At 41.3% G+C, this 14841-nt stretch overlaps 1 protein-coding gene across 1 annotated transcript in view; it reads left to right on the forward strand.

Moving 5' to 3' along the window:
• The window catches only part of LOC108041324 (chaoptin), a 44243-nt gene extending 31879 nt beyond the window's left edge, over positions 1-12364 (forward strand). The window contains exons 3-6 of the mRNA XM_044460118.1: positions 1807-1951; positions 6088-6198; positions 6647-9923; positions 10549-12364. Of these exons, the coding sequence (XP_044316053.1) occupies positions 1807-1951; positions 6088-6198; positions 6647-9923; positions 10549-10731 (3716 nt within the window). The 3' untranslated portion in view covers positions 10732-12364. The remainder of the gene's footprint in view (positions 1-1806; positions 1952-6087; positions 6199-6646; positions 9924-10548) is intronic.
• Positions 12365-14841: the final 2477 nt, after the last annotated feature.

A 14841-nucleotide genomic window follows, 5' to 3' on the forward strand; every position in this document is an offset into this window, starting at 1 on the left:
TCAAGATAATTAAATCATCCTAGACATATTGCAGTTGCATTTAGGTTTAAGTAATCCCGAGCATAATTTTATTCATTATTTTTTTTCAAATTAAAAATTCATATTATTCAATCAAATTGAAAGCTTAACCGTATGTGGAGTTAAAAACATTTTTTGTTAACTCCCTTAATCGATTTGGCCATTGTGGTCCATAAAAATTTCATAAAACGAGGAAATCGAGTACGTTGCGATTCATTGTTATACTTGGCCAAGATGTCACTGTCTCCTGTCTTTGGCACAGCCATAAAATGAAATTTGTTGCCTTTTTTGGTCGCTGGTGGGTCGGTTTCTTTCCTGCAGGCACTGCCCGGATGCTGAGCCTCTGGCCCGACCGGAAAACGCGCACAAAAATCGAAAGCGTGGCTCCATCGCCAGCGGGGAGTTGGTTTTGGGCTACAGGCCATGGCCACGCTCCTTCGGTCCGTCGATTCGGTGGGTAGTGGGTCCATTGTCTGATGGCACGCTGATGACCCATTTGCCTTAACGCGCTGGCGATCAAAACTGCCAAAACAAAAGCCATCATCGTTAGACGGGGAGAGACATCTATGTATCGAGCGGCATAGGGAATTGACGATGGTCCGTTCCGGGCATATTCCCTTGTTTATGGTAAACGCTTCGAATGCCGTTTAAAATCAATTTGAATGATGAACTGATGGCCAACATCGCGTCGAGCTCTCTCACTTTGTGAAGCGACTCGGATGCTCGAGTGCCTCCAATATCAAACCAATTTCCCGACAGGCACGGAGAAAATCGTTGTGGCTTTCAAGTATTTGTAATAAAAGAGACAAGCAGTAAAATAAGCTTAGAAATTACATATGCCAGGGAGTAATTAAATTTAAAGAAACTTCAAGTTGTTAAATTGATTACAATTTTATTTAAAATTTTTCAGAGTCATTATTATTTATAAGTTTAAAGAAGATATCGAGACATTCGGCCGAGAAAGAATCAAAAAATATACAAAATATAATTATACCCGTTACTCGTAGAGTGAAAGTGTATATTGTATTCGTGCAAAAGTATGTAACAGGTAGAAGGAAGCGTTTCCGACCCTATAAAGTATATATATTCTTGTTCAGGATCACTAGCCGAGTCGATATAGCCATGTCCGTCTGTCTGTCCGTTTGTCTGTCCGTCTGTCTGTCTGTCTGTCCGTATGAACGCTGAGCTCGGAAACTATAAAAGCTAGAAGATTGGCATTTTGCATGCAGATTCTAGGAGTTCCTACGCAGTGCAAGTTTGTTTCAAAAAGGTGCCACGCCCCCTTTAACGCCCACAATCGCTTATATACGATTTTAAAAATTTAAATATTTCGGAAAAGTAAAAATGCAGTTTTGTTGTGTTTATCAATACCTATCGAAATGTAGAAGAAATTTTTCAAATCGGACCATTCGTTAAAAAGTTATGCGTGATCAAAGTTTCTATCTCCATCTCCCTCGCACTCCCTTTACCTGAGTAACTGATAGTCGGGGCACCCGACTATAGCGTTCTCTCTTGTTTTTCTTCTATTTTGTTTAAATAATTTTATGAAGTAGGGTCTTTAAACATTAAAAAAAGGAAATTGCCCTTCATGTGAGCTTCTTGGTGTTCTTTTAGTGCAAAAACTGTTCAAACACTTTTCTATTTAAAGGCCACGGTTTGGTAAACTTAAATTTGGCTGAAAAGACTTCCGTGACGCAGACTTATCATATTCCTCCTGAACCTTTGTTTCGTGAAACGTGTAATATTTTTCATATTTTTCATATTTTTCACATTTCCTTTTCTCTGCAGAGTTCATGCATAGCAGTGTGCGCTACATCGAAATGTCCAACACTCATCTGCAAAGCGTCGACGATGAGACCTTCCAGGGACTGCGTCTCAAGACACTGAAGCTAATCGACAACGAACTGCAGGACATATCCGAGCGGAGTTTCAGGTGAGTGCCCGTCCCCACGGGTGACGAGTCACGATGGTGACCCCAACGCACACCTGGCACTGGGGGAAATGATGACAGGACAGTTGGCCGGCCTATTTACATGACCCCTTTTTCACCTGGGCGCGTGAGAGTGTGTGCATGCGTGTGTCTGCGAGTGAAGAGTGCTTTGTATATTTTTACAACATAAACCTGCAAGTTGTAAAAAAGGCGTAAAATTAAGTTTAACAAAGCGAGGAGGGGTGGTGGCGCGGCATTTTCAGCGGGGCACTCAGGCTGAAAATGCAAGCGGAAAATGCAAACTCACACACGCAGCGGAAAACGCAAAAAATCCAGCGAAAATGAAAAACTTTCAAGCGCTATTTGTTTGAGTGTAAATAATCACAAAAAGAGAAAAGGAGAGCAAGATATGGAGAGGGAAAAGGAAAATTTAAATGCTAACTCTGAACAAATAAATGCTCTACGCTGAAAAAATATAATGTGGTAGAAAATTGTGTACTTTATTTTTTAAGTAGAACAGTAAATTCTTAAGAAATTTAAAAAATTGTACCCTTAATAATTTATTTTATTGTAAGTAAGTATAGTAAGATTCATAGTTTTTTTGTTGCTATTTAGCCAATTCATATCCCAAGAGTAAAAGCAAAGTAATAAAGTAAATTCTTGAATAATAAATCGGTTTATTTTTGGCTAACAATTCGTGAAAACCTTTTAAAGTGTAAACAGGTAAATAGAGAAAAAGTTAACGTACATTTGGGGAAATGTGCTTGTTGTGCTGACTGTAGTACAGTGAATGCAAGCTCTTATTTCGTCAGCGTTTTGTGATTCAGTTCACATTACACATCACACATTTGACAGTGGCTGGAGCTTTCTGTTCGCCCCCCTATTGGCCAAGTTATTTTGTGTGTAGAAGCGAAAGGGAGAGATCGTGGGAAAGAGTCGACCGCATTTGCCAGCCTTTTTCGGTTTTTTTTTCTGCTCTTCATCTTATACGCTTTTTGTTGCCATGAAATGAAACGCGAAAATTTTTAACGAGCACAAAGGATAACCAGAGTTGGGGTCACGCCCCTTAACCGCAGGCGACCGCCCACCCGCACACACATTAAGCTGCTAAAGTTAAATGGATGCCCACAGTTAACGGCTGTGTGCAGTTTCCACGCTGCAGGAATGTGAAGGGGAGTCAACTAAAGACACAGTTACACACTCCGACGGCATTAAGAATTTAAATCAAACTAATTAATGCTCATAAGGCTGGCAAATGTGGTTAAAGTCTACCTTTACCCACACTCACCGCTCTCATCCTCCTTCATTTTCTATAACCGCTTTTTACCCCCTATAACGGTCTTTATAATAAACTTCTCCAGCGATGTCAAATAGTAGAAAAGTTAGTTGGGGCAACACTCAAGTTGATAAAACCAAACATGTATATATAAATAAGCGTCGGCTATAAATATGCATTTAAATTGCTTAATTAAAATGTTATTAATAAACGACTGTATCACTTCTTAGCTGAGGTTTATTAGTGTTGAATTTAAATTAAGCTTTAAACTTTAATCTGGAGTACCGGAAAGTATTTTTAAAGTAGGTAAGATTATTAGTTTAATATATGGGTTTGTTTTATAGCTTAAAATTGTACTTTTTATTTTTGTTTAATTAAGATTACAGAATTATTAAAATTTCTTTTACAGGAATATCAGAAAATGTAACTTTTAAATATTTGTTATAAATTTTTGTTTAAGCTTATTTTAGTAAGAAAATGTGTTGGTATTTATTTGCTTTTGTTGACTCTAGTTCATGTTTGACCAGTTACCCATTTTTGGACGCATGTTTGGACAGTTTCATTCGCATATACATACGGATATACATATACTAAACTTTCCACTTTATTTATACATTTGCGTACCTTTATAATACCCACAAAAGGAGCACTCAAGAGAAGACTTGATTTCATTTCGGTTGCGGACTATGATGCCATGTGTAAAAGTTCTCATCAATATTTAAGCACTTATGTATATCAAAAATTGCTAATTAATAATTTACAGTGCTACATTGCTAAATTAAACACACGCACACATATGCCACTAGCCTCATGTGGGTCTGTTTATGGATTGGTTTGTTGTGTGTTGCGTGTTTGTTGCGTGATCAGTTGCAAAGTGCCGATAAATGCGCACTTCTCCGGTATTCCATGTATTCAGTACATATGTACACACCGAAATGACATGCCAATGGGGGGTTATCAGGAAAACTAGAACAAAAAGAAAATAACTAGAATAGAAGAAAGGTAATAAAAAAGTATTCAGAATAAATTTATAATTTTAATTTCTTTTTTTGCGCTTATGTAAATGTCTACATACCATTGATAACCTAATGTAACTTGAGCTTATGTAACTTGAGCGTTACTTTATTGAGCGTAGTTAAATTGGTGTAAAAAAAGTGTAGTAAAATATCACGATACCTACTTGAATAAAAGTTTTAGTGTTTTTATATCCTCTTTTTATAGATTCTTCTTATTGAATGAAACAGAGCAATAACATTATTAATTTGTAATTGGATAGTTTTGGTAGTATTTTGAATATAAATTATAAATTTACACAATTGTAACATTTGATGAAGCCATTTAAAAAACTGTGAAATCAGAAATCAGCTAAGAAATCTGTTATGTTTACTTTAATTGTATTATTCTTCCGTGAGTGGACATACTGATTGTGCACCCTTTCACAGTCAGCTATACTCCTAATTCGTTACCAATAGTCATTTAGAAGGCTTTTGATGACAAACACGCTCGCACAAACCGAATCACGCACACACGCAACCTAAAATGTCACCCGCAAAGAAAGCCAGAATAACAACTACCGGCAAATGGCAAAAGAAAGAGGAAAGGGCAGAAAAGAGAAAGCCGAAGTGGTTAAAAAGGAGCCGCAAAAATTTGGTTTTGCGTTTGATTCCTCGTCGCATAACAACAACTTCGGGGGACCGGCGGCAAAATCAACAACACCAAGAACTACAAAAGGATGCCGCTGCACTTGTTTTTTGTTATGGCCGTTAAAGAGGAGGCTGAAGCCTGTTTGGAAAACCTCGTGGTTTTCATAATTGAGGTCGCTGTTACGCCCGAACTCTGTTTGGTTTTCTCTTTGCACTCGCAAACTATGAACATTAGGGTGAACCTTCCCTTCAAAATATAACAACTAATATAGAATAAAACGTACATGCGTCGTATGAGTAATATTTCAGAAATATTACTCATACGACGCATTGACCAGTGGAAGTGCCTGGCTTGTTAAGAATTTGCCACAACCTATCAAAGCCTAAAGAAATCAGAAATGCGTTTGCTAAACTCTAAAAATATTTAGTCCTTAGTGACAAAGTGAGTCCTTAAACAATTTTTTTTTATCCATGATTATTAAAAAATTACTTATACGACACGTAGACCAATTAAAGTTTTAGACTTCAATAGCACATTAACAAGAGTATTTACATTTTTTATTTCTATGATGAGGAGGTCAAGTGAACGACAATTTTTAACAAATAAATGAGGTTTAATAAAAGTGCGTTTGCGTGACAAACTTCATTAGCATCTTGCAAGCATGAAGAGCCATTTTGAAACTTTTTTTTACGCATGCCTTACGGGCACTAAAAGCACCTTTTAAAAACATTATAAAGTTTAAGTTTCACTGTGGTCCACTCCTGCATATGTGTGTGTGTGTTTGTATAAGTTTGCGGTGCGTGTGTATAACTATTAATGGAGCCTAGAGAGGAAGTGGAATGAGAAATACGGGGAACTGGGAGCTGGGAAGTGGAACTGGGGTCTGGGAGGATAAGGCAGCTGGGGTCGCCCGGGTCGCCGTTGCTACGCGTTAATTAAGTTTAAATATTTGTTTTCCGACTTGTGTGTAGGATATGTCAAAAGGCAGGCAGCACGTCAATTTATATGAGCCACGGGATGGGGATGTTGATGAGGGGATGACGTCGACCCCAAGCGGAAACTGTTGATAGTTGTGAACAAAAGTTTTAGTGAAAGTTTTAGACATTATATATTTTTGATAACTAGTCCCCCCTGCAGCTCGTGCGGAATGATTTAGATGATAATCATATAGGCTTCTCGTTCTCTCGCCCTCGTTCTCATCTCATATCTCCCTTTGCAGCACGATGACACACTCGCTGATGACATTGGATATCTCTGGCAACAAGATGCAGCACTTGCCACTGGATGCACTGCAGCGATTGCATTCCCTATCGCGACTGGTGGCGCAACGGTAAGTTTGAAGATTTCCAGTTTCAAGGTTATTCGAAGCCAAGTACTGGTATACATCCTTCTAACTTAGAACTACACTTTACATTAAGCGATGGAGGGGTAGTCATTTTCTGCACTTATACTTAATATGTAAATAAACATTTAATTAAATTAAATTATATTTACGTTCAATTTATAATGTTTTATTGTTGTAACTCGCCTTTAAAACAACGTCTCACCGAAAAACAATTAAGTGGTTAACAAGTATTTCCTATATTTTAAATATAACAAGAAAATATTAACTCAGTTAGTTACTTTCCTAAGAATTGTATAAAGCAACATGCCTTAACCATGCAGTTTCTAAATACAGTTTTTTTTGTGAATAGTGACAAAAATTCAATTAGACAACAATGGTGTAAAAACCAATCAATATTTTATAAATTTAAAATTGAAATTAAATCTTCTTACAGCAACCACATAACCACCTTGGATGGCAATTGGGATGCCCAGCACGATACCCTCCGATCGCTTCATTTGTCCGACAATGATATTACGGAAGTGGCGCCCGGAGGTGGATCGATGGAGGTGGTTTCCCAGAACGACAGCAGTTCCCAGCCATCGAGCTTGGCCGCCGTGCAGACGAGATTGGAGACGAGTAATTCCCTTTACCCACCGTCACCCAGTTCCGGTGACCGAATGGCAGGGGGTCGTCCCTTCGAGCAGCTGCAGAAACTACTCTGGTTGGATCTGTCCAACAATCGTATATATCACGTGGCTGGGAACTACCTTCCACGATCCTTGGTGACCATGGACTTGTCCAGCAATCTGCTCACGGTCTTCCCCCAGCAACTCTTCGAACAACTGCCGGAGTTGCGTATTGTAAGCCTGAGGGATAACCTGTTGCGAAGTGTGCAGTGGAAGGAACTGCAAGTGAGACCGCTGCGAATGCACCTGGAACGCCTGGATCTGGGCCAGAACTGCATTGAAAGCCTGGAATCGGATTATTTCCAGCAGAACTACTCGGATGTTCATCTAAGGGCCCTAAATCTGGAGCAGAACTTCGTGACCCAGTTGCCGGAGGCGGTATTCAAGGCCACGGGCATAGCCCACCTGGTACTAGCCTTCAATGCGATCAGTCGCGTGCATCCTTCGGCTTTTGAGGGCCTAACGGAAACTCTGGAGTACTTGGATCTCGAGAGGAATCGTCTCACCACGGTGCCGGTGGCCCTATCCTCGTTGCACCACCTGAAATACCTCTACCTGACTTCCAATCAGATAAGTCAGCTCAGCAATCTTCCCTCGTTCACCGAAAATCTCCGCGTACTTAGTCTGAGTGGTAATAACTTCACAATGATCCCCGTTCTTGGCCTGAAAAACTACACACAACTGTCTTACTTGAACATGGGTTACAACTCCATTCCGGACATCCCCGAGGGCATATTTGCCGTGGATTCCTGGGGCAGCAATCTGCAGACTATTCTACTGCGGAATAACAAGATTACCCATCTCCACCTGGGCTCCTTTGCGGGACTCGAGCAGATTCAGGAGATTAGTTTGAGTTTTAACGACATCACTATACATCATCCGCTGGTTTTTGAGAATGTCTCCAAGACTCTCAAAATTCTGGAACTCTCGTTCGCCGTCTTTCCTGCCAGAAGTCTAGAGAGTCTCGATCCACTGGATGCCCTGTTGCCGCTTTCCCAGCTCATTTGGCTGGGTCTGGACAATAACAACCTGAAGCACGTCTCCAATGAGTCCTTCGCACAGATGAGGGAACTGAGCTACATCAATCTGAGCTTCAACCAGCTGAAAACACTGCCCCACGGACTCTTTCAGTCCGATGTTCACAGCCACCTGGTGGAAATTGATTTATCCTACAATGCCCTGGAGCGACTGGAGGCGCAGACGTTTCATAGCCTCGGGGATTTGCAGACACTCAATCTGCAATCGAACCGCCTGAGGACAATAGCCCGCCACGCCTTTCACAACCTGGAGTTCCTACGCTACTTGGACTTGTCACACAACCGTCTGGTCAACATCTCCCACGGAGCCTTCACGGTTCTGCCCAATCTGGCTGCCCTGGATCTGATGCACAATCAATTGTGCTCACTGTCCTTGAAGTCCTTCCTCTATGTTTCCAATACTACCACGCCACTGCGCCTCAATGTGAGCCACAATCACATAAACAGCTTTTACGACGAGCTGAGCAGCTACATGTACATCTACCAGCTGGACATCAGTCACAACCATGTGACCAAGTCGGATAGCTTTACGAACCTGGCCAACACGCTGCGGTTCCTCAACCTGGCCCACAACCAGCTGGGATCTCTGCAGAGCCACGCCTTCGGGGACTTGGAGTTCCTGGAGATCCTCAATGCGGCCCACAATAATCTCACCTCGCTGAGGCGTCGCAGTTTTCAGGGCTTGAACAGCCTGCAGGAACTGGATCTGAGTCACAATCAATTGGACCAGTTACAGGTGGAACAGTTCTCGAATCTGCGGAAACTGCGAGTCCTGCGCATCAATTCGAATCGGTTGAGGGCACTGCCGCGGGAGGTGTTCATGAACACTCGCCTGGAGTTCCTGGACATAGCCGACAATCAGTTGAGTGTGTGGCCAGTGCCGGCCTTCACGGACATCGGGTTCACCCTACGCTCCATCCAGATGTCCCACAACAATCTGGAGTACCTGGACGCCTCGATGTTCGTCAACTCGCAGTTCCTGTACGACATCAGTTTGGCCCGCAACCGCATCACCATTCTGCCGGACAATACGTTCAGTTTCCTGAACAATCTGACCAACCTGGACCTGTCACAGAATCCCCTGGTTACCACCAACCTGCGCGAGGTGTTCGTGCACACGCCGCGCCTGAGGAAACTCAGCCTGCACCACATGGGCCTGTATGTCCTGCCGCCGCTGAAGCTGCCCCTGCTCTCCTACCTGGACGTAAGTGGTAACTATCTGCAGGAGCTGTCACCACTGGGTTCCCTGCGACATCTGCGTCACGTCAATGTGTCGCACAACAAACTCACAAATGCCAGTTGTGCGGCAGAGCACCTGCCGCCTTCGGTTAGAGTGTTGGACCTGGCCCACAATCCACTGCGCCGGATAACGTTGCACGATCTGGCCAGTTTGCGGCACCTGGCCGAGCTGAATATCCTGGATGTGAAGGTGACCAATCCGCAGGCCTTCGCCAAGCTGCGTTCGCTGAGGAAGCTGCATGCCAGTTCGCATGCGAATCTCGGCGAGATTGTGTCCAGGATGCCGGGTCTGCAGCAATTGAGGGTGCACTGCCTGGAGCCGAACATTGGGCAGCAGCTCTTCGCCAGGCTGGCGAATAACACGAAAATCCGGCTACTCGAGCTTTATGGCGGCAATGTGCAGACCATCGCTCCGGATGTCTTTACCGGACTGTCGCGCAACCAGCGGCTGCAGGTGAAGATCTCGCACACCCGCATCTCCGACCTGCCGCCGGGCATCTTCTACGCCCTGCGCGAGGTGCCTCACCTGTCCATCGACATCTCGCACAATCGCATCAACGCCCTGGCCGCCGACAGTTTCTATCCGAACAAGAGCTACTGGGATGCCGTGGGAACACGGAGCATCATGGGCGGCCTCATCACCGCCCACAATCCGCTGGAGTGCGAGTGCGGGCTGGTCTGGTTTGGCCACTGGCTGCGACGATGGCTGAGGGAATCCGCCCAGATCAAGGTCATCCAGAAGGACGACCTCAAGCGCATGGTTCAGGTGAGTCGGTCTGCCTGACTTTTCCCTGCTTCACATTATCTTTAACCTTGTGTAAATCTTGATTTTTGGCCAAAAGTTACCCCTATCGATTGCCGATATGCGCGTAAGCTTTTATATGTTTTTAATACTCCTTATTTAAGGGTATTTTTGCAAGGTGGAAAATATTATTTTTCATTGGCTAAATAAATAAGTTTATATATTCGTTGAAACTCACATTATTCGAAATTTAAATTTAGTTTTCTTATAATAGCAGTAAATAATCTCATTGTTTATTTTTTTTAAATTTGGGGTATTGCAATATTTCATTATTTTTTTAAATCTATACCTCTTAAATTTTGTCTGTTATATTTAACCAAACTTTTTGTTCAAGCATTCAAAACAATAAATTTGACACTAAGTATGATTTGTAGGTTCAGTTTTCGATTCAATTTATAATTTCTAATAAATATTACTGATTTACCAATAACAGCTAGCTATAAATTTTCTGCCTTAGTAAGGTTCAATTAATTTTCATTTAAGCTTTGCAATTATATCCAAACTTCGGACAATCGAAGTCTATTTTATTTTGAATTTTTATTATAAATCTTTTGTAGTCGCCTAATGAGAATCCTTTTAATTTCCTCAGCGCGCCCGTGCCAACACCTGCCACGATCCGACATCCGGTCGGCACCTGCCCATCCTGGAGATCTTTCCCGAGGATCTGCTGTGCCAGGCCAGCGCACTGAGCAGTTCCGGCCAGCGGATATTCCTGTTGTCCTTCGCGATGGCACTTCTGCTGCCCGCTGTGATGACCACCATGACCCTCTGATGTTGGCTTTAGTTGCCGGAGAAGTATGTTCTTTGCACTTCGAACGGGAGGAGGAGGTGGCCGTCCTAACTGACTCCGCTCCTGAAGATAACCAACTGACGGTCACTTGTATGATATGTACATATATAAATATACATAAAACCTTAAACTAATCGGTAGCTACGAATTTTTGGGATTTAGCTAATTGTGAGAGGCAGCCCCGTAACAATAAAGATACAGTTAATTGAAAGACAAGCAAATCGGTTTATGTCCACTCGTAATTTATAAGTTTTATATAAATACGAACAAAGTATATTTATAAGTAGTGGGACAAGTCATGTGCTGGGCTGATAGACTTTTCAGTTTTACGTTCAAGTTTCTTCCAACTACTGACTCTAATTTTTATTGAGAAAATGTATTAAGCTCGTCACCAAAAGTAATTTCTTCCGCTCAGAGACTTCCAGCAAAAAGTTAAACTTACATAGTTGTCTAAACTTGAAACTTATTCATCCGAATAAACTGCCCTTTACCCTTCTCCTTTTGTCGCCCAATGCATGACGTTGTGTCTTGGCCAACATTTGAAGTAATTAATGCAATTGATTACGTACACAGAACCATACATACACCAGCGAACATATGATGATTCCTAACACACTCACACATTTAGAGCCTAGTTAATAAACAGTTTTGCATCTCCATAGATCAACCTAGAATCGTAAGTTGTTAATAATAGTTACATAACTATTTTTAAAAAGAATTCGCAAACGAAACTAATAATATGAAGTCTAGTTTTATTTGCCTATAATTTACAATTTAGACAAGGCCAATAAGTACATTAATTATAAATATAAATACACATTTAGATAAATCGAGATATATATATAACGATATATACTAATAATATAAACAATTATTGGATAGCAATTATCAATGGTTTTTTAAGCAAGAGTAGCGAACATTGCACAACTAACAGCAAAACTAGAAAAACAGTTTGCAAACTTTGCGGGCAGTCAAATTTTAACAACACAACATGCAGACATATATAAGTACATATCAGTTTGGCAAAAAAGAATAATAATGGTAAAATAATGAAAAACATAATCGTGTCATATACAGACATACACAACTCCAAGCAATTTAACGGAGAGGAATAAATTACAAAATAAAAACTTTCCCTTTGTTTTTTTCGTTCATTACTCACCAATTCATTGAATTTTTTTATTTCCACCTTTTTATATTATTTCAGTTACAACAATGACAATCGTGATACTAATTGTAGTTGTTTACACGACGATGATGCAAAATGCACAAGTAAAATAATAATGATATTGATAAATAAACTATTGAATGAGACAAAGTGAACAAATGAATTATGGCAAAACAAACACTTTGAAAAAGCTGCTGGTAATGCAATTTTTTACCTAACCATTATTTAAGTTTTTCACCCAACCCCAACAGCCCAAACAAAACAAAAACCAAAATGGAATTTTTATCAAATAATATTGTACATATCGCAAACGGAATGGAATGTTCATTATGTTTATTCAAGCCAGCCTTTATTTCCAATTATTTTTTCATTTAATACACAGCGGCTAAAAAATACGAAATTTAAAAAAGGAGAAGTTAAAGTAGTGAATGGAAAACAGAAAATGAATATCGACACAGAAAATTGAATATGAAATAAATATAAAAATGCTAGAAATATTAACCCTTTGTGTTTAACGTTGATGGGAATTGGTTATAGTTTCCGTTTTAGTATCGATTTGGTGACAAAAGTGTTCACATCCCCATTGTTTTGTTTTGACCCCCCCATCAGCCGCAGACCCCAGAGATTAGCCCGCAATAAGGACTCGTGTTCAGGTTGCTCCAACTCCAGATCCGGATCTGGGTGCCCTGCAGCTGTTGACCCTTTTACACATTTTAGTGTGAAACTTGACTCGGGGCAAAATAAGTTGCGGGAAATTATGTGCGGGAGACGCGGTTGCCCCAGGTGGCACGACTCTCGCCTCCCAACATGTAGCACTTTCCCCATCTGCCGCCCATAAATACAGCAGAGAGGAAACGAGCAGCGAATTTACAAGGAGCCGCAGTGGCTGAGGAACCCCTGGTCAGGCCATAATTGGATTATCGGCGCTCGAAAGTGTTTCAACGAGTGCATTCCATTGCAACCAGATCTTTTTCGCCACCCCCGACGGAATAACCTTTTGCTTGACATGTGCTGCAATCCGTGAATACCCTTTGGTCACAATTAATTGGTCATTTTTGAAAGACTTATGCAAACTTGTTAGAAAAAATAATAAAGTGTGGCCAAAAACGAATTATCAATTTCTTTTTTGTACAAAATGATTGTCTATAAAGCAATATGCCATCAACATTTATAAGTCTTACCAAAACAGAAGAATAACGTACTCCAGATTGGGTGTGCCTATATTCAAACGTTTTTTTACTATATACCCAATTGTTGAAAAATGCATTTAAGCTCTTGGATCTTTATACTTTAAATAAATAATTTAATAATGTTGTAAATTAAACAGTAAAGTAGTAAACTTTAGCTTGCAACGACATTGTGTAAAAATATTTTTTGCCTTTTCATATTCATTAAAAAAATTACAACAGACCGCCCGAGAAGCTGCTCTTTAAATAATCCCAACCACTGATGCCCCTTTGAGGGTATTTTCAGGCTCGTCAAGCCGGATTCCCTTTTCAGCTTGTGTGCGGTGTTCCTTGTTGTTCGAGTGCGTGTGTTTTTTTTTTAGGGGATAACTGAAACCTTTCAGCGCTTTTAAGGCTTTCCTCTTCGCCCGCTTCCTTTCCGTCGATGTGTATAGCCGCGAATCATGGGCCTGCATGGTTGTTCTTGTTGTTCCTGCGGAGTCCTTTATGCGGCCCGGTCTCCCCATGCCGGAGATTGCATGTCGATGCGACTTAATTGCATTTCAGACAGTCCTGCCGACGACGAGCTGTTTTTCCGTGCCCGGGTGTACGAAATCCCCCTCTTGCACATACGCCACTTTCCTCCGCTCGCCTTTTGCAGTTTTCCCCTCGCCATTTGCCGTGTTGGGCGGAAGGAAGCGGCACTAAGTACAAGTTGTCGGTGGGGATTGCGACTGCAGCTGCAGCGGCAACTGCACCGGCTATTAAAACCTGCTGCACAGCCAAAAATATATAAGCCTGATAAATAAAATATTTTTAAAACACAATACAGAGAAATTTTTTTTGCAATCAATTTATTTAAATGGCACCCATAGTAATTCAATTGTCAACTCATTGATATTGTACTACTTAGAGCGTGTTTTGATTTATATTTTAATTATCCAATTATTCTTAAACTAACCATTTTCAAGATGGTAATTACAAATTTAATACGAAATCAAAAATAGCCGTTAGTAAACATAGGAAGTTAAATGATTTGAGAGGATATTAAAATAATATTTTGTTGTCTAGTGGGGGGCTTCAACTTGCAAGTTCCCTCCGTTAGTCCTCTTTTCCAATAGTAAAAAATCAGAACTTATGGGTTTCAGCTTATGAAACAGTAAATATATTTTGTCCAAATTCCTTGAACATTTTTGTTCGGTGTACACATACTGCAGTCGGTAGCACATACTACTACTTACTGTTTTTACCTGTATCCTGCCTAACAAGTATCGATATTGTTTCAGCCACATCTCAGGCGAAAGTGAAAGGAAGTTGGCTGCTTGGGGAGCGCCATTAGGAGTTGCAGGAATTTAATAGCCACCAAGGAGCTGACGCCCGAAAAACTAAACGTTAAGTTTACCTCGCAGGCATGTTGCAACACATTGGGGTAAAATACGAAGGAGTTTGTGTATGGGCAACAGGAACAGAGGACTGGGGGTTTGGGGGTCTGGAGGAATTGGGCAGAGCACACTTGGCTGTCAAACCCGGCGACGAGCAGGTAAATCCAAATCCACCCAATTTGCCTGGCACTCGCCGCCACTCACCATAACTAATGCAGATATGCCAACTATCGGGGATTGCAGAGGGGCGAAGGGGAAGGCGGGACTAGCAGGACTAGCCGGTGTAGCAGTAATGGCAAAAACCGCCGACAAATCTGCTGCATTGCCCTAACACACACACACACACATTTACACAGACTCGAAAATCCTGGGAAGG

This window comes from Drosophila rhopaloa, unplaced genomic scaffold, assembly GCF_018152115.1.
Source record: "Drosophila rhopaloa isolate 14029-0021.01 unplaced genomic scaffold, ASM1815211v1 contig_2, whole genome shotgun sequence".
NCBI classification, from domain to species: domain Eukaryota; kingdom Metazoa; phylum Arthropoda; class Insecta; order Diptera; family Drosophilidae; genus Drosophila; species Drosophila rhopaloa.